At 46.8% G+C, this 25,047-nt stretch overlaps 1 protein-coding gene across 10 annotated transcripts in view; it reads left to right on the top strand.

The window, feature by feature from the left end:
• Positions 1-25,047, top strand: part of LOC124216189 (zinc finger protein 541) — a 183,196-nt gene that overhangs the window by 123,838 nt on the left and 34,311 nt on the right. For 8 of the 10 annotated variants that reach the window (XM_046620415.2, XM_046620410.2, XM_046620411.2 and 5 more), the window contains 4 exons: positions 2,346-2,483; positions 15,534-15,643; positions 18,425-18,543; positions 20,709-21,018. In XM_046620415.2, the coding sequence (XP_046476371.1) occupies positions 2,346-2,483; positions 15,534-15,643; positions 18,425-18,543; positions 20,709-21,018 (677 nt within the window). Of the gene's footprint in view, positions 1-2,345; positions 2,484-15,533; positions 15,644-18,424; positions 18,544-20,708; positions 21,019-25,047 lie in introns of those variants that run through there. The other 2 variants (XM_069135453.1, XM_069135454.1) reach the window with 2 other exon arrangements.

Raw genomic sequence — 25,047 nt, 5'->3', positions numbered from 1 at the left:
AACTAAGATTTCGAAGTATGAATGCGTTTTGTTTTATTACGGTTCGTTGAATTTCAGACAATTCCGAAAATTGCAAAACAACGGTTTTCCCTCAGCGTAAATCTTTACCGCAACATTACTAACTTGAATATGATTTCGAATTTGACAACTTCTTCGAACGATGCGAAATTACCGCCGGTATGTACAGCCGCGAACCTTTCGGCTCCTTGTTGCTCCGGCTCAGCTCGGTCACGGTCTCGTCCGAGGTAAATTAACACCCACTCTGGTCAGCCCCGTATTTGTAGGTGGTATTGTAGCCGACATTACAAAACCACCCCCTCTGGGCCTTTGATATACCTATACAAGCTGGTTGTTGCGACCTATCTGCTCCCGGTTCAATTTGTTGCGCTTCTGCGGATCGCGTTGCGGTTTCAATGCCTTGTGCTCTAATTCCCCGGGCTGCTACCTGTTTGTAATCATAATGCCAGGACGTAAATTCGAAATTCACGGCAACACCGCACGCGCACCTACCCGCTACATACCTACTCCGGATTTTAATGTAGTCTTTTTCCGTCAAAGGGAAAGCCTTCAACGTAGGCACACGGCAGGCTGAAAAAAAGTAAAGAGAACCGATGGATGGATTGGTTGGTTGGTTGGTTGGTTGGTTGGTTGGTTGGTCCGGTCTCTCCTTCGCAATCCCGGGTTGATGAATCGAGTACCGTCATTCTCTATTTACCGAGAGCAGGTACGGATCATCCCGTATAAATGCGGAAGGACGACGACTCGTGCCGTTACGTGACTTTGGGGCCCCATTGTTGCCCGTTATCCGTATACCTACCCGGCAGGACTCATTTCATCCGTGTCGTCAATGTCTGCGGACCGGTGAGCGAACCAGTGTAGCTCAACCCCAACAATACCCTGCAATTTATTAGACTTGCCAACAACCGCTTCGCCCCCCGCCATCGATCTATATCGATTATCTGCCCCGGTCGCCGCCGCCGCCGCCGCCGCTCAGTGTTCCCAATTCACCATTTGCCATTGATCACCACCGATGCGTTCACCGAAGAAGAACAGGTCCAAAGGGGCCGAAACGTCCCTCCGGTATAACGGATGTATTAAGGCCACGGACCGGTCTCGGGGCTTCGCTTCGATCTTCACTACGAAGTGAGTCCCTGTTCTGTGCCGAATAGATACGCGCGAACCTGATGCGGACTCGAGTCACCTGCTACCGTATCGCGGCACAATGCAGCGTGCAAACGTGCGGCATAAATGCATGAACCGTCGGACTGGGACCAGCGGACCCTGAAGCCCCTCAGCATTCCGTCCGCCACCGATAATAATCAGGCATCGGCTTTGACGCTCCCGCAGTATTATTTACATATTTCACTAGCTCGGCACTGCACAGTTGATGATTCATCGTGTCGGTGCGCCAGCCACGCTTTGGACAACCTGCGGGTTCGTTTGTACTGTGAAACACGATTGATGGAAAACTAGATCTCTTTGATGTTGCGATTTTTGGCTCTTACCGTTTCTCGCCGAGTTGCCGTGTTACGCAAAGGGTGGTGGTGATACTTTTCGGTACTTGAGGGGAAGCCAGTCGTCGGAGCTCGAACACGCGGTCAGTTTAGAATCAGAAATCGTATCGATCGGTCCATCACCGTATATACCGGTTCGCGACGTTGGTTCTGGCATGTCTCTTATACGTGTCCGACCCTTGTTACCGCCCCGTTTCAACAGGCTTTGTCCTCCGGTGGACTCCAAAATCCTTTGCGTCTTCTCTCTTCGTTTACTCGATAATGATAACAACAATAATAACAACAATAATAATCATGCAGCGAAGAAGAAAAGATTTAGTTCATTCTGCGCGGCTTTCGATACCTCTCTCGTCGTGGTTATAAAACCGGTAGGATGTCTTCGGTTGCCCTGCCCCGAAGAGCAGGATATCCTGGTAATGATCAAATTCCGAGCGCTTAGGAGCCGTCGATGAAAAGCCACGATTTGCCTTGATCCTGCTCCTTTGACCGCGTCAGTGTCACGAGAGGGATGGTCGTTGACCTGAAAGTTTTTGACAGCCCTCGTATCAATTTCGATGCCAAATTCCCCGTGACGACGGTGAGTGACAACAAAGCAGCAGTCTCTGCAGTAATTACTCCGGCCTAAGTACAGCTTAATTACCCTCCTTCTCCTACTAGCGCTCGTTCGCTCAGGTGGATGTATAAAATCCACTCGAGTCTCGAGTCGAGAGAGCGGAGAGTTAGCTCTGAGAGTGGCGGCGGCGGCTGTTCGGGCTAATACGATAAGTCAAAAGACGCAAAGGCCCGAGAGAGAAACGTACTCACGACGCGCCTTCTTCTCTTCTCTTTCAGGAAACGGAAGCTTGGAGCTGTTTGACAGCGAGAGCGGACCGGATCTTACCCTGTCGCCTCAGACCTTCACCTCAACGACGGAGGCATTTATCAACGACAACAGCGACAGCCTAGGTGTTCCGGGAGACAACGATGCTGGTAAGTTAATCCTTCTTATATAACATCGTCCAAATGACGAACCGTGCCACCGCCGTTATGTTTGTGTAATTTTTTTTGTTTCTTCCTAATGAAAATTCACCATCGGTTGAGAACAAATAGCGGCGGCAGGGCGGCATATTCTCGCTAAGAGATAATGAAATGACGAAAAAACCGAGAAATAGGTATGCCAACAACTCGCGTTTCATTAACGCTAACGAACTCTGCACTGTACGACAACCGGCGACCGCAAATACCTGGGGAATTGGCGTAGGTAGATTGTACATATGCAGAAAACACACAACCCACCCCCTCCGACCCTGTTTTCACCCTTCGGTAACTTCCGAGGATTCGCGAATTGTCGCGCGTATATTGTGTTGTGGTATCATAGACACACACACGCTGCCGCGCAAACGTCTTTCAGCTCGAGTTTCTCGAATGTTTTCATTTTTTATTTTTTTTCCTCTTCTTCCGGTCTGTACACATGACGCCGGCTGGCTAGCTCGAGAAAATTTATTCCCACAACGGAGCCCGAGGTATTTCTCATTGTGGTAATATTCCATCCCCCCCCCCTGCCGTACCATACCCAATTCGGTCTGGTAAACTCTTAACGGACCACCGAAAACCCGAAACGATCTCTCTCACAGAAGTCGGGTGAAACTTTACTTCAAGTTCTTCATCGCACCCCTGCTCTGTCTCTGACGTCGTCGTGTATCTACTTCTCGCCGTTCCCCTCTCGCAATCACTCAGTGAGCGAGGCTGCGACCCGTCCGAAGTGACGGTCAAACGATCAAACAACGAACAGCCTTGCCTAGTTTTATGGAGGGTGGTGACAAGATGGAGGACTGTATCCGTGTATAGAAAGTTTTCGTAAAGTATAGGGAAATTGAGAGGACGAAGCACCAATCAGGATCACGTCCTCCACTACACGAGCGCCGTTCCGGTCACTCCTTCGAACGTTATTTGACAATATTCGATGGACACTTCTCGAGTCACACGGCTGTATGAGATAGTGCTCCTTACATCCGTCTCCGTGTCTCCGTAGGTACTTACCTACTTTATACGTACCATCGCTCGAACAGTGCAACCGTCGTCTTTGGAAGGAGATATACGACGGTTGTGCTCTTGTCTCTTCTCGACTCGGAGGTTGTGGAGGTTAGCGTTGCGCGAATGTAGTATACCTACTACAGCAGCGATCCGTCCGTACGTCGGGGTTTAATTTCGACTCGCAGTCTCGTTCGTAATGCTTGAGAAGATGTTTGACGACGAGAAGGAGAAAGAAACGGAGATGCCGGTGGGGGTGCAATATACTCTCGATACTACTAGACTGCGCAGTTTCCCTTTGAGAACAAAAGATGCGACGGGGGATGCAACGCGCGTGTACAAAGAACGGGGATGAAATATCGGAGCTGCTGCCCGGTTGAACCTTCGTTCACCTGGTAAAAGAAATGAAGTAACGGTGCGGCCGGGACGGGGGTGGAAAAAATAGAGCGCTAAGGGAGAGAGGGGGGGGTAGAGGAGGGGTAAGACTCTTGGAAAAGGGATATTGCATTCTTGAGTCGAAGCAATTACCGGCAGCGCGAGAGGCGGTATCGTTCGCCCTCTGCGCTTATACGAAGCTCTTCTTCCTAGGCAGGGCACCCGCCGCCGCCAACACCGTTACATTTACACACTCGGAAGAGGGAAGGGAGATCTAGTTGTAGTACACTAGCGCCGCGCTAGGAGAGAGAAGGGAGAAGAGCCCGATGCTCAAGAACACCGTCGCGTCGAGCTGAAGCTCCACCTCAACCTCCTCAACCTCTGAACCTCCGATGGCCCGAGACTCTTACACCCCCGCCCTGCAACAGCCTTGAGCCAGCCAGACGTAATACGCCGGCCGCTCCTCACTCGCGTTACCGCTCCGCCACTTTGTGCTACTTTTCACTTCATTGCACACTGCTACCGACCGACCGACCTCTTTCATCGAGCTTCTTATACGCCTCTCGCCGCAAATCTTGATTATCCCTTGGTTTCACTTCCGGTATCGTATTCATTTTTCTATGCCAACTTTCTCGCCGCTCCCGCGCAATTTCGGCGTGCCTACACCGTGTTTGAAATAGTTGGGAGTAACACGGGTTAGGTATATTCACGCCCTTGTACAGACGTTACCGGCGGTAGCTGGTATATATTGTATACATATATTATATGTATTCTTTGTTCTCTGTACAACTGCCGTCGTCCCAGGCATGCGGGGTTGTATCGTTACCGAAACGGGAGTTTTGGTATGTGGAGTCAAGTATTTTCAGCTCACCGTTCATTCCGTGCGGGGTTAAGGTTATTAACTTCCCTAATTTCGCGCGAAATCCATAAAGCTTCGTTTTCATTGTACGTAAACAGTGCGGAATGCTCGTTCGGCGAGGGCTGAGGAGGCGGAGGCGAGAGAGTCGAGAGCCGAGAGCCGAGAGGGAGAAAGAGGAAAGAGGAGCGCTCTGGTGACGGGAGTCGCAGGGGGTCAGGGGCGAGAGGGAGGGCGATGGTACAACCTCGTTGGCTCTAATGCGGGCTATTCAGCTCCCACAATGCACTAGTAATACGATTTCATCCCTCTTCCCTGCACACCCCTCACACTGACAAGGCACGGGACAAACACTGCCGCGAGCACACCACACGCACCTGACCTCACTTCGCAGTCTACCTACCCTACCGACCCTACACCAACCCCCTTCACCTATAATCCCTCTCCCCAACCCCCAAAGCTCCCATGGGGTTCGCAGTTCGAAGAAGGCTTCGCCGGGCGCCGTTTCGTCTGGCCCATCTCATTCTCTGTAACTATAACTATTCGCAGCAGCTCTCTCTTTCTCCCCGTGTCGTTCCTATAGCTTCCACCTCTCAATGAAACTCGAGGCTGTTGCCTTTCATTCTGCCGCTGCTGCCGTTTAGAACGAGAACAAGACGTGGATAAGAAGGAAAAAAGAGAAAAAAAAATAAACAAAGAATCGCAAAAATCAAAGGACATTCATCTCGCTTAATCACGTTGCATGAGTATACCTACTAGATTTACCTGTCGTTTTCATTTGCCAACACTGTAAATGTGCAGCAAGTATAAATATTATACCGTATTGGCGGGGGAAGGGTTTGAAGAATGGTGTTGTTCAAGTTAATTCATTTTATGAATTTACTCGCGAATTTCATCGGCATTATCCAGCCGCAACGGCAGCTCTCTTTCTCGCCACGAGTATTAATGCTTTACCCATGCGTGAAATTCTCTCCGAAATGATACGGTGGGTGAACCGCGACGCCGCGATGTGACGCGACCCTGCCTGCAATGTACGTACACCACGATTCGCAGACCGGTGATATATTACACCCTCTGCCGGATTACTTTAGAGAAGAGGAAAAAGAAGAAGAGGAAGAAGAAGAAGAAGAAAAGAAGAATAAGCACGGGTGGGGGGTGGCAGGTGTAGAAGAAAAAGTACAGACGTGCCGAAAAGAAATGGGGGGAATAACGAGAAAAAATTATCATCTTTCTTTTTTTTTTTCCCGCCGTGCGGCTTCCATACACGAAGTACCTAAGTGTGAGAAAGCTTGAATTCACGGTGTCGACTTTTCATTCGCAGGAATTAACCAGGGCGATCACTACGTCTGCGTTTTTAAAGACTAAAATTTCATTTCGACAATATCATGTAATTTTTTACGAATATTTTTTCGGTACTTTCATTCAAACTTGTGTATTCTTTTCTCGCTTTAGTTGACACACTTACCCTCCACAGTTTATAATCTAAAGCGCACCTTGGATTTAACCCGTTTTCTGAATAAGCTATGTAATCGGTAATCCAACATGGTTTACACAACGACCAGCTGAAAAACAACGTTATCCACTTTTCAACGAATGAAAAGCTTTTATCGCGAGCGGGGCGAGCTTTGACGAAAATTTCTTTCACAACATAATGAAACGAGCAGAGAAAATATCCGCTCTGAATGATAACGACAGCTGTAAAAATAATGAAAAACAGCTCGAGGGTCTTTACGAAATCTCACGCGGGGGTTAATGGCACTGAAAAGCGCTCGAAAGCGGATAAATCGCTTCGTTTCAGTTCGATCAGAAACATTTAATTTGTTCCACTTGATTCTCGGTAATGTTTTTATTTCTTTGCGAACCGTTTCGGAGAATTGAAAACCTGAAAATAAGAGATCCGAGTATCGTCAATCGCGCCCTTATGCGGAATTACGCAACCCCGAGGAGATGGCTCTGGGTAATTATTGACCGTTACCAGAAGCACGCGAGCATCCGACGAAAGAAACGAGCGAAAATGAGTTTCAGAGATGAGGATATTTTGCGAGAAACATGGAGGTAAGCTTGGTGCACGTTTCATAGATCGACAGAATTCTATAGAAATGAAGCCAAATTTTTTCCTACTTCCAACTTTTTCCTACGTTGAGAACTATTTTTCAAAATATATGCATACGCGTTCAGCCGCAAGTGTTTTATTTGTTCACCGTCGAGAAAGTAAATTATTTCCTACATCATTATCGAACTCGCGTTAACGGTTGCAGATTTTTCCAAAAGCCCAGTCAGGCAAAAAATCTAGGCCAGAGCTGGCGCAACTAGTTTGTTGACGCAAAATTACGATCTCCAGGGTACGAAGAACGCGACGAGTCTGCCGCTATAAATTATACGATTCCAGGCGTCAAATCGCCGGGTTTCGCCCGACAATTCGATCCGCTAGCCACGCGATCGGCTTCCCGAGTCTGCAGCTCGTCGTCGCTCGATCGTTACTAATCGTCACCAGGGAAAAACTGAGAACTAACTGTAATCGCCGCGTCCCGGACCAAAGTAATAATTCAAATAAACTGATGATTCGTAGATCAGTGATTCGTGTTGGATTGTAGTTTGATACGAAATTATTATACGCGAGTATTGCGGTTACATCTTACAGTCGACTAACAAAAAACTTGTAAGTACAATAACGTGAAGTAATACATGCAGGAAGCAGCGGAGAGATTCGAAAAGTAGAAAGTAAGATATAAGCTGGGGAAGAATCAAGTACCCGTAGGCAAAAATCAATCGGCGATGCGAGACGCGAGCGGAATTTTGAACGAAATCATATTTGAAAAAGCCTTCCGCGAAACATGCGAAGAGATACAGAGGCCATCGCGATTCGCCCTCACGGTTATCGCGTTCACCTATAAACAGAGGACTAGGACCCCCACTGTTATCTTTTTACGTTTCCTTATTTCTTTTCGTTTCTTGTTATTTCACTTTATACCTTATCCGACAATCTGTTTCCTTGTCCAAACTTGTGAAATGCGATGCGAAGCGAAACGGGCAGCAAGCTGCCTTCGCGACGTTTTGCATCTATAAACGATAAATTCTGGATACGCTGCATGAAAGCTAATTATGCTCTCAGGAACTAGTTATCCGACTATCCGTTCCACGGCGAAGACGACATTTCAACGATAAGAATTCCTCGAACTGCTGTGCGTCTTCTTTCTAACAATAAGCTGCTTTCACATCCCATCCTTGCCCTATTTCAACTTCTGTTTTACCTTCGTTAAGCTTGATTCTTCTTGAATATCCTGAAGCCTGGAATTTATGATCGGGCCAGCCAGATGGGCGAGCTCTCTATCCCGCACGAGGGTGTTCCATTCGGAGATAACGTTATTTCGATACAGTTTTTATTTTTTTAAATTCATTTACCTCCATCTGAAAAATTTGTTACCTACTCCGAATTTAAATTCTTCCCAAGTAAATATAACTCTATATAAGGTGATGTCCTTCCGCGAGAATCGCACTTTTTAACGGAAAATTCTACAATGCGCCCGAAATAAACGTGAAACCGCCATTGCTGCCGCTATTTTTCACCTCGCGTTTCGAGCAAGGAGAGAACAGCGAGTGCCTAACCCGCCTCTTGTACAACAGTTTATCGTGACACCCGTCAACCCGGCCGAAAGCTCTTATCGCCTCACTCGAAACCCCGTCCTTTGTCCGCTCTGAAGAAGGACTATTATTTTCCTCAGGGCGGTTTCAGCCGCCGTTGAAACTTTTCATTGTAACCACTGAATCCATTTTCGGGTATCCTAGTCTCGTAGTCGAGTCCATGTATTCGGGTGTCCACGTAGACGTGATTTAAGGAAACGGCGTTTCGGCTTCTAAAGATGAAACGATAGAATTGAATCGTCCCATGTGTCCCAAAACAATCGGCCCAAACTCGGGAGAAGATACAGGTTCGAAAATCGCAGTGGATGTCCTCGAGGAGGCCCAAAGGACACTCGCGGGCCGTCCCCTCGTCCATTTAGGAGTGAAATTTCATCCAGTCGGGTTGACAATCTTTCGGGGTGTCAGAGGCTCGGTATGCACGCTCGTAGCACGACGCGGCTCGCGATAAATCACCCCGTCATTTTCCTCTCCTCGTAACCTCTTGCAGAATTCGCGGTGTCGCGTAACTCAAATATGTAAACCTCCCCCCTTAGCCCATCCACGTAACCATGAGGCGTGCAAACACATCCACCCTGACCCTTGTAATAACCGTAGGCGGTGCGTACTCTTTTAACTCTGTTACGAGAAAAGAAAACAGAACGGAACGAGATGGGGCAGGGAGGGGGGGGGGGAGGCTGGATGCCGTTGTTGTCTCACTCGCATTTATCGCCAAGTCTCTGTTTCCTCGACCGCTAGCCGGCACCAATGAGTTCCCGCAGGTTGCGAAGAGCTTTCATCCCTTCTCTTCCCTCCATTCGAGGCCGATCCGTCCGTCCGTCCGTTCGTCCTTCTGTCCGTAGGTATTTCTCTATCCGTCGAAGGCAGCGGTTTGGGCCGCGGGATTTCTCCCATTCGCTTTTGATAATCTCCTCGCGTTAAAGCCCACTTTGTCTTCGGCACGGCGATATCTCTGTACACCGGTGCCAACCCGCCCCCGCCTACCATCCTTCCCTCCTTCCCTCCTTCCCTCCATCCGCTCGCTCGCTTTGGTCCCGTTGGGAAACTTGTTAATCCGGCACTCGAAACTTGAAAACCACTTGAATCCTCGACTCTGAAATGATTAATTAGTAACTATAGTGGCAAGTTGGCGCGCTTCGTGCTCGGCGTGCTCTGCCTTCCCATCCTTCCGATCCTTCCTCCCGCTCCGTCCTAAGCCTGTCTCTGGTAAGCTCACCAGTCCCGAGTACGCACCCGATATCTATTGTACACTAGAGACGGATTCTGAACCTAGTTTCAAACCTATAGTTGTCATCTGTAATCCATATAACGTCGTGATTACGCGAAAACGTTGCTTCTTTTTAAGCCTAGAACGTTAACGCAATTTTATTTTTTATTTTTTTTTTTTTTTACCTACTTCAGTAACGAAGGTTGCAAAAACGTCCCAACCTTGTAAATTACATCTCTCGGCTACGTCATATCGTTAACAGTTCTCCACAGTCCTCATTTTCTTCGTTTTTTAACAGAGTATCACGTGGGCCTAAAAACTATTTGCATGAATTCCAAAAGAAAAAAAATGTTAAAATTTCACGTGTCTCGAGTCGAAAACGTAAGTTGGTCTCTCGCGAACGGATATTTAAATTCGCGTGGGGTATTTTTTTTCACCTCCCCCCGTTACCGTTACAGACTTAGCTATGTACGAAAATGACTGGAGATCGTACCGAAGAAATACAAAGTTGCAGGCGCGTCAGTCACCCACAGGACCCTCCTCACAGCTCCAAGCTCCTCGTGTCTCTGTGCGTTACTCTGTTGGCACAAACGTAGGATAATCTCTTGACAAAGGGCCATCGACTATCGAGCGGGCTATTCTCTTTGGCCAAACAAAGGTCCGAGAGTGTTATGTATGGAACACGGTTATGCGGTTGTGTTGTAATCGGAGGTGGAAGAGGATCTCGGTGTCTACGTATAGTATCTGGGTGATAAATAGTGCACAACACCGAAGGGCAAAGGGGTGTGTAATCGACAAGTACGATGATCGGGGTTCGGACGAAGTGACCGGTGAGACGGTTTTTAGAACTGGCGAAGGGTGAGGAGGGGGATAGAGAGAGGCTGATACGTTCGGCATTTATTGCGCGTTGGATCGCGTGTTTGTTCAACGTGGGTGCCGCAGAGCAACCTTACTTCTCTGCTTCTGGTTCCGGTGCTGGTTCTGCCGTAGCTTCTTCTCCTTGCGCGGGGGAGGATGAAGTGTAAACAGCCAGTTACCAGGAACTCGGCAAACAGGGTAGTAACGCACCGCTGCTGGTAGGTACCGATGCGGAGTTGGGCCACCTTATATATCACGGGGCCGGAGCATCGCGACGCGACGTACGTCTTGCAATCACTACAAAATGTAAACCCCCTGACTTTGGTACGCTCGTTAAACGCCGCCAGACCGTCACACAACTCAAACAAATCACTCCCTCTGCCCTTCCAGCTTTCCCGAGCTTCTGCTAGTCTAGTCGTTTCAATTAGCGCGGTATCACGTCCCTCTCCCTCTTCCTTTCGATGTTTCCGCCTCTCTGTGCAAATCCGAGATTCCACGCAATTAAATGACCGCCGAATAAAACGTTCGGAGGACGTTGAAACCGACAAAGTACTATCCGCAGCTATACGCTGTTAGAAATGCGGTGTTGAATGTAACACTGAAAATATTCGACAGAAGTCAACATTTCAAGACCACTTTGTGTCAAGAGTCGGAACGATTTACACCGATGATGTTTAATTTTACACCAATCGGTGTGAACTTTTATTGAAACCGTGAATTTTCTAACAGCGTATGAAATTTTTGGTAACGCTGCGCGACAATAAACTCGACTGCAAATTAACAAGACTTCGGACCGGAGATTTAAGTACCTACACCCGAGAATTTTCGTCGATTCAACCTCACCGCCAGCCATTTGTAAAGAAATTTGATGGAACCGGTAGACCACTCCCGATGTTGGTTCGATATTTTTTAAATATCGCCAGAGTAACCGAGGCTGCTCTGTGATCCTTTGCTCCGTGCACCACCGTCGAGTATAATACGGGGTACAAGTTCTTGATTAAACCATTATGGCTTATACCGGGGGGGCTTTTATTGCCGAAGCTGAGCGAGATAGCGGAGCTGATCTATCCTCTCGCTCCCTCCCACTCTACGGGCATGTAAATTCGCGATAATAGGAGGGATGTTTCAACTCCCGTAGGTTCTCCCTCAACTTAACTTAAACTTGCGCCGCCTTTACAAGTTAATAACTTGGGTTATCGGGAAATTTACCGTTCGCCTATACTCGCCCGCCTTTGTACCACCTCCCCGCCGCCCATCTTTTTAAGCATTTCGCCGCCGTCCTTACAGCGCAACGACATCAATCTACGGCCATTCTGCTTCTACATTTGCAAGCAACTCGATATTACATAACGGTCCAATGTTCGGTGCAGTGTTTGTTTTCTTTTTCTTATTTTTCGATATTTCACTTCACATCGAAACCGCTCGTTATATTCACCATATCCACGATTGAAATTCACGGGGCAGAGACAGCCAGGATCGATCCCGACGCGTAAAAACTGGCCCCCGATCGTGATTTACGCCACGTTGCGCGTTGAGCCAAACCTGCAGTCGTAAATTTATATACATACTCGAGATGTGTGCCCTGACGTTTTTCGAATCAAACCGCACTCATCTCGTGTGTACACGTACGGGGTTATGCATGCCGTAACTCTTTGCTGTACACATCCTCATCCTTCGCTAATTCGTTTCAGGCACGGAGTAATTGAAAACCGCGCAGCCATTAAAATAGGGTGAGGCTAGTTCAGCTTTGCGTTTGAAAATAAATAAATAAATTCAAGAAAAAAATCAATATTTTCTATTCAATTTCACACGCGTGTATTCGATATTATGAGGATCAAAAATGAGGCAAAAAAAATAAATAAAAAAAATTAAGAAAAATATTGAGAGAGAAATTAATTGCTTGCCAAGAATTTCACTTACATAGCTGCGTGAGAGTGAGATGCAAAAAATCATATAAGTACGCATACACAGGAACCCAGGATAGTATTTCTCGTTCAGCTTTTAGACAATCGTAGAAGCTGTAATAAAAGAGATGTAGGTGTGAATTTAGGAGGGGCGGGAATATTTATACCCACCTACCTGCTCGTCGTATTTACGAGGAATATTACTAGAACCTACGTCTAGCAGGGTCTGTGCACCAGCAGCGAGCAGTCCGCCCGCCTCGTTCCGCTCTGCCATTCGGGATTTAGGGCTGCGGCGGCCATACGTGCTACCGGCCAAATTCCATTACCTATCGGCTTCGGGCGATAAATATTATAAATTGGGACTCGGCCCTCCCCCTCCCGCCCCCTCTTTTCCCCTTCGGCAGCCTCGTCTTCCCACCGAATATCCACTCTATATCATCATTTTTATATACGCGCCCGCGATAAATCTAGGGCAATACCTCGAGCCCTTCTAGGATCCTAGGACGCAAGGCACAGACTTTGATGCACTACCGACCGCCGACGGTTTTCCCTTCTCCGGCCTGCGGATCTTCTTTTCCTTTATTCTCTACTGAACGTTGACCGCAAAATGCTAAATGCTTGACATTGCTCGCGGGGTAAACGATGTGCTAAAAAATTCATTTCGAAGAGACAAACGTAATGAGGATTTGCAACTTTCTTTGAAAATTTTCTGATAGGTGAGGTAATATTATTATTCGTACAGTAGTACGTTTCGGTACGACAGAAACTTCTTTGTGGCTGCGCGGCTTTAAAACCTGCGTTCGATAATATTGTACATATACATAACGTATAAGGGAGTGAAAATATTACCTACGCGGTGAAAATTCTTCGGTGCAAAGGTAAAAATCGATGTTACTCGCCTCGGTATACACCTACAGGCATATAGAACTACACATGTAGGTAAATAAATACCTACGTGTACGAACGAAGGTGGAAGAGAGTGAGATGAAATAGATAGAAACGAAGCCATCCTGATATATTCGGACTATTATTTTGGCACCAAAGCTATTATTTTCCTCACATGTGTGCGAGTACAAATACTCGCCTTCGCTCGCACGCTATAGCGAAAGTAGGAAAAAGTACGAGGAGCCAGAATTGCGTCGATCGCGGCCTAAGCGTCGAAAGCTATTATGGAAATGATGTTTTTCTTTCTCCGCTTCAGAACAGCTCCGTCGTATTGACTGACTGTGGACGTGTTTCGTGCGAACGTATGTGAATTTTGACACGAGCACGCGTCCATCGGTCGGTCGAGGGAAACGTCGTAAAAGAAAATAAAAAAATGATATAACCGATCAAATCGTACACGTTATTATAGGTATGCGCAGGGCTTCGGATTAATTGCATAAATTAATAATTAAATGAAATAAAAAAGAAATAGCTCTAGAGTTTCGTAATGAAGGTAGTGTTATACTCTGAGTACCTAATGCCTATACCTCGATTCGTTTTTCTTTTATTTTTTTTTTTTTTTTTCACACCTCGCGCTTAGTTAGCTCAGATTGTTCGCTGGTCCAATTTCAACGAGGCGATAAAACGCGTTGTACACAGTTGACGATAGGAATCTCGAAGAAAAATGCTGGCAGCGAAAAGTTAACAGTTTTCTCTCTTTTACTTTTGTCTGCGTTTAACTTTTTTTCTTTCATTCAAGACGCTGAAAACGGTAGGCTGTGTTATCTGCTAACGATTGGGAAAAGTTTCAAGAAGCGAGAGAATTACAAAGATTCGATAGAACGAAAGCTAGTCCATGACTATACAGCCTTGTACAGATTGTATACTATCAACTTTATCTTGCTTTAGAAAACAATACGGATTATCTCTTTGTACCGGCAGTTCGTTCTTCCAAGGACCAAACTCGCAAGTTTCATTGTTTTGTTCCCAGTTTTCCACTTAACCGTATAGAGAATACCTTTTGTCGAGGGGCAAAAGACAACAGTTTTCCAAAAGAGTCAATGCAGAATCTGATTTCGCGTAATATCTGTTTTGCCGAATTTTGGCCGCCATTTCACATTAATGAGACATTTCGCAAATCATCGATCAAGGTTCAGAAATTGATATTTCCGGTTTGATCGATACTTTGTGAATTGTCCCTGATATAACAATAATATTGAATTCCAGATCGCGTAGTTTTTTTCGATAAATAGTGAGTATTTCAGCGGTAACGCAACAGCATCTGGCTCTTGTGCAATTTCCTTTTCCTTTCTTGCCGAAAGAAAAATAAATAAAAATTTTCCTTAAAATTACTAAAAAAACACGCAGTCCTAAACCCATTTCTCCTCCTCAACGAGGTTACAGCAAGTTTCTGGTGCTCGTCCGTGGGGTTATCGGTTAACCGAGAATAGTAAAGTGCATCGGTCTTCGTTGGTCGAATTCGCGACGGCAGCAGGGAGGTCGAACGGCGGCTGGATCCGTCTCACTCCGTCTTCTCAACCAGACTGGCTAATTAATTATCCCCGTAACAGGGGAGCAGCTTTGCAGCGGAGCGGAGCGGCGGGGACGGACGCTTTGTTTTAATGCCATGGCTTCTGCCGGAGCCAAGACGCTGCATTCCTCTCTCTCTCTCTCTCTCTCCGTCTGCTCAGGTGCTTGACGTGCCCGACGTGCCCGAGATTAAGTTTCCCGCTCTCCGTTCCGTGTCACCGTCGACGAGCCACTTGGTCCAAACTTAACCTCCCACCGTGTCCTTACCAACTATCATCTGTGTCACCGTCGATCTTCCCGTCAGGCGTTGCACTGTCGTTCAATAAGCTGCGTTTCGTCGTACCTATAATACCCACCTACTCAGGAGACATCGGACAACTATTCGGAGCTTCGCTCGGTAATCGAGGGTCGAGGCAAGCCTCCGTGTTCCGTTGGAGCTTTGCGAGTCGTAGGTTCGTACGTCCGGCGGTTGGATCCGTCTCGTCCTTGGCGATCAATCTTGTATAAGCCCGGGAAGAAGGAAGCTACGTCGAAATCCCCTCTCCCGGCAAGAAACTCCTACCGAGACCGTTTGTCAAATCGAGACGTTCCCCTACTTTTTAACCGTCTTTTTACACCTCACCGTAAACTCGGAGTGGAAAAACCCGAGTTAGTTGTTGGCCTGTGCGCATCGTGCAACGTTTACCGCTTCTCTACCATATGGTTATTCATTTCAGGCAGTGGCGAGGAGTCGAGGTCCGGGACGGGAGAGCCGGGTAAACTAGGAGTGAAGAAGCAGCGGCCGAAGGCCTCCTCGCCGAACAGACAAGGACCCCAGCAGTGCCAGGTACTCTCACCTGCAGAATATTGTAGAATAAGATCATCGCAGTCCGACACCGTCGGATCAATCCTCACTATCGTCATCGCCCTTCGGGTATAACGGCGACCGCGCCAAACACCTACAACGTACGACGAAAGAAAGCGCGGAAACGGCGCTGATCGTGAATTACCAGCAGCGAAACAACAGTCGCGTTGAATATTCAGTTTTCGTCAGAGCTATCCGCGTTGTGCTCGGTATTCAGATTCGGCGGCGGGAGGGGAATCGATCGCGATCGATCAAAACTGCCCGTCAGAGAAGCAGCGCTCCGCAGTGATCGCTCTGAATTCGTAAGCGAGACAGTGGTTAAACCTATCCTCTCACCTACCACCCTTTACCCTCGGTTCCGCGCTTTGCCCTGCAGTCATCTCCGCCTCTCCCACACTCGTTCCCAACCCCGACTGCGAGGAAGAACCCACCGCCTCCGGCCTTGTTGCGTAATTGAATAACGATGGTCCGCGGCACGGCCGCACCGCGTTATTGACAAGCACCGTCAATGTTGTACCCGCGGTACCGTAGCCCGGCTTTGGTAGATCCATGACCCTCACCCCGCCCTTTCGATTCGATCCTTGAGATTTCGGATGTTTTTACTTTATTTATTATTTTCTTTATTTTATTTCAAACAAATTTTCTCTTCATCCGAACGAAATACACCTCGCGAAAGTGTATTTCCTGGCTGCGTGAAAACTTGATGCAACTGCTAACGGATTACCCGTGTATTCAAGAAGATGAACGCGCCTTCGGAGGGGGTTTGGCAAGTGAGGGGTTGGCGGCGCGTGGTGAAGTAATGATGTTTGCTTAGTTCTCGGGTGGGTCGGGGGTGGCGCGCGGATCTTTGGAGTTCTGCAGGATGGCGGTTTGGTAAAGCGCCCGACGCGCGTTCACCCTAAATTGAAATGCCGCTGACGGAGACGACGACGCGACGCTACCGTCGCCCCGTATCCCGTTTCTGCACCGCCGAGGCGAGGTTTGGAATTAAGCTGGTCTACAAATGAGATCAGATACCTTGGAGATTTTATGCCGTGTTTGGGCGGCTGAAAATCGTCTTGCGTCAATCCGATTGGAGACGGAGTCGGAGAGGGATAGAGATCTGATAGCCGGATAGATAGACCTAGTGTATTTATGTTTGTAACAATCCTTGACAATGCAGCCACAAAGCATTTCGATAAAATTATTCCGTGACTGTAAGAAAAGAGAGTGAGAAGGATAGATGGAGATAGAGAGGGAGGAAAATTTTCAGAATCCGGGACCGGAGACGGAGACGAGATCGCGAAAGACAGGATTGTGCAATTACATAATACCCATGCCGCCCGATGCAGACATAGTTGAGCGCGTTGCGAAGTAGGTGGAGCAGAAACGACGACGCTACGCTCTCTGCAACGGCGGACTGCATGCCGGGCGAGGTGGGCGAAAGGATTCGACACTGGTCGGGTCGGGTTGGGTTGGGTTGGGATGGGATGGGTGGAGTTGGGTGGAGTTGAGTTGGGTTTGCCACGGGAGGTCGGGAGGTCTATTGAATTAGCTAGTCAAGTCACACGATTCTACTCTCTGCTGTTCGCTAGTCTCCTGTGAACTCCCCCATTCCCACTTGGATTCGAGAGTTTCCACATTCTGCGAATTCAGATCCTCTCCACCTTCTCCCCCCATCTCTCGCTTTCTCTCTCTGATCTTCCCTGCCGATGTAGTACGAATAGAACGATTCTCTCCCGCAGCCCATCATCGCGCATCCGCCTGAAATGGCATCCCCCTGCATCATCCTTTCCCTGATATTATAATATCGCGTGCCTAAAGGTAAAAGGGCATATCCCTACATGTTAGTAGGGATTTATGCTGAAAGGGCGTACAAAAAAATTTTTTTTTGCCAATCGGTTCAAAATCGTCTGAAACGCAAATATCTGTAAAAAAAATTTTTTTGGCATCCTAATGCTAAAAGGGCGTATCTCAAGACATACGCCCTTTCACCTTTTAGAAAAATAATACTTAAAAGTAAAAGGGCGCATAAAGAAAAATTCTCATTTTGATACTAAATGTTGAAAAATAGTTTCACGAAACATGCACTAAAAAAAAATTTTTTTTATACCTAAGAAATTTTTCCTTATGGATAAAAAAATGATAAAAATAATAAAAAAATGATTCTTGGGATTAGAATATGGAAGTTTTTTAACTATAAGAATAATATTCAATATAAATTTTATATAATAATTTTTCATGTTTTTAAGTTCTACAACTATTTTTGAAATAAAAAACATTAGAACAATCACGCGTACTTTAACGTTTTTTGAATATATTTTCGGTTTTAACTTTGAAAAAGTGTACAGTTAAAGGCGTACGCTCTCACGACCACAGAAAGTTTTGCTTTTTTTTTTTTTTTCATATTTTGACTGTCAAAAAAAAAAAATTATACGCCCTTTTACCTTTAGATTGCCAAAATTTCGAATTCTTAAAGGTGAAAGGGCGTATAATTAAAGACATACGCCCTTTCACCTTTGGAATTTTTTTTTTTGATTTTAAGCTTAGAATATATCAACCACTTGATTGGCAATAAAAAAAAAAATTATACGCCCTTTTACTTTTGCAAAGGTAAAAGGGCACATAGATTGGGATGCGCCCTTTTACCTTTAGTCACGCGATATATATTCTCCCATCATCCCCGGGGATTAACACCGCGATCAGCTAGTAGACGTAGACGCGGACGCGGACGTCGTCCGGGCGTGCGGTCAATGCTCACGTGTTTACTGTTTTCTGTTCAAGGTCTGCGGTAAGGTGTTCAACAACGCGTCCGCCTTGACGAAACACAAGCTGACGCACAGCGACGAAAGGAAGTACGTCTGCACGATGTGCGGAAAGGCGTTCAAGCGGCAGGACCACTTGTAAGCTAATCATCAATTTATCACTCGTACACCTCATACCTCGCTCTATTTTTCCTCCCCCCATAATCGTTTTACCTTATACCTGAGTCGTTCGGAGTCTGGCTGGCCGTTTCAAGAATTCAATCCTCTCCCCGTTAGGCGTATACCTACAGGGGAAAACAAACGACGGACAAAGAGGGACAAGGACCGTTTCCGTTTCTTCTTTACATTTTCTTGCGTGTTTTTCATTTTTTTTTTTTTTCTCTCTTTCTTCTCACTTTCGTGTAAACACGATCGGTCGTGATTTAAATAAAAATCCCTCCCCGTACCGTCGAGGGATCACTCGTGATTAATACAATTGTCGTTTCCATTTCCGCAACGAACGGTTGATGAGAACGCGCGCGGCCACGTTTGATTCGACCGGGACACGCCGGTTCTATGATTGGCAGAAATAACTCGAACCTTTCTGATATCCGACACCAGAATCAGATTGTATCACGCGCGAGGTCGCCTTTGATGGTTACGGATGCCGGAATACGCTCGGGGTCCGCCGGTCTTTAATCCGGCCGGTGTTATTCTTGTTGTAAAAACATTTTAACGAAGGATCGGTACAGCTATATGCGAGGAATGACGGCGAATGACGGTGAAACGAAGTGAAACTAGAAAAACGAACGGCAGGAAGCACAAAGTCGCGACTCCGCGCGATGATTCAAGAGTTGGTAATTACTAATTGTAAGAGCTGCTGCTCTTCTCCCTCTAGTCGCGGAATATAACTCATCCTTTTCCCTTAACCATGCCCTCGTACCTACTTCGCATTTACTTTTACCGTACCGCTTGGCTCTTGGCTGTTGGCTCTTCGCTCTGCGCTCTTCTCTCCTCTCTTTTCTCCGCTCTTTGCCTCGGAGGCAATCGGAAACATAATTCGCAGGGAAGGCAAAGTGAGGCAGGGCGGGTACCTGCGTTAAAAGTTCAGCAAATTAGCTTTTACAAATTAAACCCATTCCGACCGAGCGGGAGAAGAGACACGGTAAGCGTACGAGAGAGAAAGAGAAAGAGGAAAACTCTGCCGACTTTACGGGTCTCTCCTTTCCGAGGCCGGACTTTCAAGCAAAGGGAAACCCACGTTTCGGTATTGATTGCACATAAAATTCTTTCCATCGGACTTTTTCTTCGTCTCCTTCTTCTTTTTCCCCGGTTCGATCTCACCCGACTCGACCGTCTGCTCGATTTGTAGAAATATTTCGTCTCGTCTCGTCTCGTCCGCAAAGCCTCCCAACTCCGCGTAATTCTAAAAACCCTCCGAACTCGTCCGATCAGCGTTTTCTCAAAGCAATCAGTCAAATGCTAAATTAATTCCCCTCGCCGTCGCGTAGTTCTAGAAAATACGCCGACCCTGCGGCCAACAGAGAGAGAGAAAGAGAGAGAGAGAGAGAGAGAGAGAGAGAGAGAGAGGCCATCCCGCTCTGCCCGGCACTTGGCTCAAAGTCACAAGTTTCTCCCCCGCGCTTCGTAGAACGGCAGCAATACCAACAGCCACAGATCGTGGATATACCGATTCGAACCGAATTTCAATTTAACATGGAATTAGGTCGGCCCGACCCGCTTTGCTGGCATCCAGGCAGGGTGGAAACCGCCAACTTTCGCACAGGGGGAGAAACACGGTCAATTATATTCGGTTCAACAGCTCTGGATATATCGCGAAAGAAAATTTTCTTCTCGCTACAGCTCGGCTTCCACGCGTTCCCCCCATCTCTTCTCCGGGCCTAACTTTCCGAACCTCGAACATATTTCCGTTACGATATATCGCGCCGCGACTAACCCGCTAATTTATGTCAGCCTAACGACAACGACAACGACAACGGCTCGGGTTCGGGTCACTGCGGAGAGATATCTGAAAACCCGGTGGTGCCGAACACAAACAAAGCGAGGCGACAGCGCCGAACAAACACCGAAGCCGCCTCTCGCTGTAGGTAGTTTAGATGCCCGTTCAGATATACCGTCGTTTCCCCGTAAACGTGCACGAGCAGAACCCGTTTGCACTTCGTCCTGCAGCAGGATTTCCGATCGAAATGAATGATCAAGGTGGGCGGGGGGACGGGGGGGGGGGGGTCGAATACTTCTATCCTTTCGTTTTACTTGTTCTTTTTCAACCCTTCTTCTTTCACGTCGCCGGTGTTTTCCTCCAGGAACGGTCACATGCTCACCCATCGTAACAAAAAGCCGTACGAGTGCAAGGCCGACGGATGCGGAAAGTCTTACTGCGACGCGAGGAGCCTCAGAAGGCACACGGAGAACCATCACGCCGGAAGTAAAGTGAACGAGAGCGTCAGCCCCAGCAGCCCGACTACCGGCCCTCACACCCCCAACACACCGAGCAGCAATCCGAGCACCCCGAGCACCCCGGGGGCCCCACCGGCCACCCAAAACGGCCACAACAACACGGCGCTGAAGCAGCTTCTCTCGACCGAACCGGCGCCCCCCGCCCACCAGCACAAGGTGAGCTTTTTACTTGTGATAAATTTCCATTGCCTTGCGCAGGAGAAATTTCCCTTATCCCTTTGATTTTCGAACGATATTATCGCAACGGTGCGTAGACGCGGGTATACCTGCTCCCATTTAGCGATCCGCACTCCAGGTACTCGTGTATGTTTCTGAAATAGCGAATGGAGAACGCATTCCCGTGCCGACCAGAGTCGCTTTGCGGAGCTGGGTATGCAAAACACATACCAAGTCTAGGTATAATCCTAGATATAAAGTCATCGAGCTTTGATGTCGCGAATTGAAGCGCAGCGCGCGTCCCATCGATCATATATATATATATATACATGTATATATACATATATATATATTCCAAACGAGACTGCTGCTTTGATGTTATTCATGTTAGTGTGCATATAACAGGTGTAACGTTTGTATCGCTAACACACGCGATTTCCCTGTCTCTCTCTCTCTCTCTTTCTCTCTCTCCTTCTCTCTCTCCTTCTCTCTCTCCTTCTCTTTCCTTCTCTCTCACGGCGCTCTCTGTTGCAAGCTCGACAAAAATATAAATGTAATAGGAGAGGAAGAAAAAAAAAACCTAGATATGTAGAATGAATAAAAAAGAAAATGGTGAAAAAACAGTCGTGAAAACGTTTTATTTTGACTTTTTGTCACACATGACATACATAGTTTTAATAACTTCAGCTTGTCCAATTTTGATTCATCACCTACACGCACGTGGAAAACGAACCTCGAGTACATAAACCTTTCACCGTGAATTATTATATCACCTCGATTCTCGTTCGCTCTATTTTTCACAAAACTTGAGGCTTTTATTTTTTTGCTTTCATAATATTCTCATATAACGTTCTTGCCCAAAATCGCGTCACATTCAGAGTCATAATCAGAATATGATTTTATATACGTGCCAGTATGATTTAAATCGATCTTGCCGCGATAAAGCAAATTTTTTGTAAATAGACATCCATCGCTGTTAGTGAACGCCTGTTATAAGCGGTATCTCTTGCATCGTCGTCGTCGTCATTCTCTTGAAACGCGGTCGCTCGATAAACGACTACTGCAAGAAATAAGGGTAAAAGAAACGTTGGAAGGAAAGGTATATAAGAAAAATTTGCCAACGAATCTGAAATCGCGAGAGACGACGTGAAAACGGAATAAAGTATGCGGGCTTTGAGTGATTGGCTCTCTGGAAAAGGCGCGGTCGCGAAACATCAAACGCGGCATTTATCCGCAGACATTGAACGAACACGAGGGGCCCGGAACCCCGGAGAGTTTCTCATTTCGGAAAATCCTCGAATCCTTATAAATCTCGAGTTCTTCCCCCCGTCCCCGCCTTTGACCTTCTTGGTCGTGAAAACGGCGTTAATTCCGAATGCGGTTATAATCACCTCGATCTGCAGAACGAGGAAAAACCGTAGTTGAAATCTGTGGGCGACTCGAGCCTTCGGTCATTAATTTCAAACAACGCGGTCGGTCGCTTCCTAAGATTTCGTCCGGTAATCGGGATCCAATTCGTTCTAATTTCGAACGGTTATCTTCGCAGCTGCTGCTGTTAGGTCCTCGGTGGTGTTTGTGTAGCGTGTAGCATTCTCGCCGGGTATACGTGTAGTTAAGGTCTTCGTAGAAAAACGGTCAGTTCTCCGCACTTTTTCTCCATCCCCTCGCCACTTTGCCGGCTTTTGCTCGTTAGCCAGACAGATAGAGATAGACAGACGGACATGCGGGGGGGGGGGGGGGGGGGGGGGTATAATACATCTCGAGGGATGCGTTCGCCTTCGTCCCCTGAAACTGAGATAATATTCAAAGAAGCATCGTCATCCGTCCTTTAACTGAATTATTATTATCATTATTATTATCATTATCTCAGGTTATTGATACAGGTGCGTCAAATTTTTTCTTTTCGTTTCTTCGTAACAACAGTCTGAAGATATACATATATTAGTACCGATTGATGTACCTGTACCCCGTCTGACACGCGGTGGATTCCACGGGGAAAAGGTGAAATCATACGAAAAAGGTATGGAAGAATGATGGTCTGGGGGGGGGGGGGGGAGGGGGGGATGACGCAGAGACTTTTAATTCAAAAACTCGTAAAACTTCTTGAATTACGATCAACAACTCCCAGGATCCCGCAGATTCGCATTAAGATGAGACTACCCACTACCGCTCCGCTTTCCTTCCTTCCTTTTCTTTCGTCCTTGTTTGCTTACTCGCTCACTTACTTACTCACTTACTTGCTTGCCTGCTTGCTTGCTTACTTGGGTATACATACCTTCTTGTTTCATCCCCGAGTCGACGGGTACGTATTCGTACCGCATAATGTACAACTATGCCGCGGCTGTTGATTGTGTGAAAAAAGTTTCACCCAGTTCTTATCTATTGCACACGTGGGTATAATCAAAACCCCGCGTCACGACCCCTTTTGTAATAATTGATCACTCCGAATGGAAATTTGAAAAATTACGTGGAAACTTTTCGCATCGAGACAAAGTTGAAAAATTCTCCCACTGATCGTCCGCTTGGGGAGAGAAAGTCTTCGTCTAATTTCATGGTAAATTTCTCTCCTTCCTATAATACTGTTACGCAAAAATTAAAATGTCCCGTTTTGCTCCTCATTCTATTGATCTAGCGGTCATTGCAGATAAAAGACACGCAAGAGCTCTCATATGTTGTAAAATGAATAAGGTTGCCGAGTCCACTGACATTATCGTAACAACGGTCCAGTTCTACCAGCCTTAAACCGAAAACACGTATCGCTGTTAAACTCGTTGTTCCTCGTCTTTTAATTTCGCCCGTCTCGATCGCTTCTTCATCGCTCGACGAACCCGGCTCATGTGTTGCAATACATATACGTATAATAAAATTTTTCCACTCCCTCTCACCGCATTTCGCACGTTTTATTCCGGATCCCCGACGACGTTACCTTCCGCAGCTGCTAACCCCCGTGTTACTATTATACCACACGTGCCCACGAGCCATTGCATTCACACATGTACGCAGGCGCGTCTACCTATACGTCGTTCAGGTACATTGACTATCGGGGATCCAGCCTTACCGCCATCCCGCTTGTACGTCCCGAGGGAATCGGTAAGCTGCTTGTATTCTCTGATAGATAACGGAAGTATTCTCGGTATCGGAAGCGTCCTCCATCCATCCCTTGCTCAGCCCTCGGCTCGTTCGACTCCCGACCCTGCATTCCGGCGAAACTACCCGAGTTTCGTATCATATATTGGACACGTAACCAACTCGCGTTTTCGCTACGATATGTCGACGAAATCGTGACGACTTCCACCTCGCTCTAGTTTTACACACCCTATGCTATATATTGATATTGACTTTTCTTATTCTGTCTCATTCTTACCCTCTTTTTTTTCTATCTTCGAATCAACAAAGTAAAAGTGATAATAGTGTAGCTAGTATCGAACGGATCATGATTTATGACTGTACGGATAAATGTGGGAAAACCAATAAAAAAAAAAAAAAGGTGAGCACGTCGATTCGACGGTAGAAGTCCGTTCCTGCAGAAAACGATAAATCGCCTCAATCCGTTTTGCATGTACATGTATGTATACGTATTACAATTGCCTCGATAACGATGATCGCTTGAATGATTAATCGAACAATTAATTAATATCACTCTGTCCTTGCGCGTAATCGGCTATTTATTAGTAATTCGCAATACACGTTGACAGGTAGTTGTTACGTCTAGTAATCTTCGAGCAACTGATAAGATGATTAAAATATGAAGGTAAAATAATGAAATTGACTGGCATTCTTTTTTTTTTTTTCTTCTTTTTGTCTTATCGGAAATCTCTTATTCAGAGAAAAATTTGGCGCGGTATTCAAACGACAAGAACCATTTGGCACGCGTGGTATCTGGGCAATGTTTCAAACGAAATTCTCGCTAAATTGAGAGTGAATTTGGCCCCGTGTTCCACAGTGGCGACCTGCGGAATTTTATGTCGCGATCTTGGCGAACTCGTGGATGTGTGCTTTATAAATTAACGGCTTTCGCACGGTTACAAT

This window comes from Neodiprion pinetum, chromosome 4 (assembly GCF_021155775.2).
Source record: "Neodiprion pinetum isolate iyNeoPine1 chromosome 4, iyNeoPine1.2, whole genome shotgun sequence".
NCBI classification, from domain to species: Eukaryota; Metazoa; Arthropoda; class Insecta; order Hymenoptera; family Diprionidae; genus Neodiprion; species Neodiprion pinetum.
This window is presented reverse-complemented; position numbering and strand designations above follow the sequence as displayed.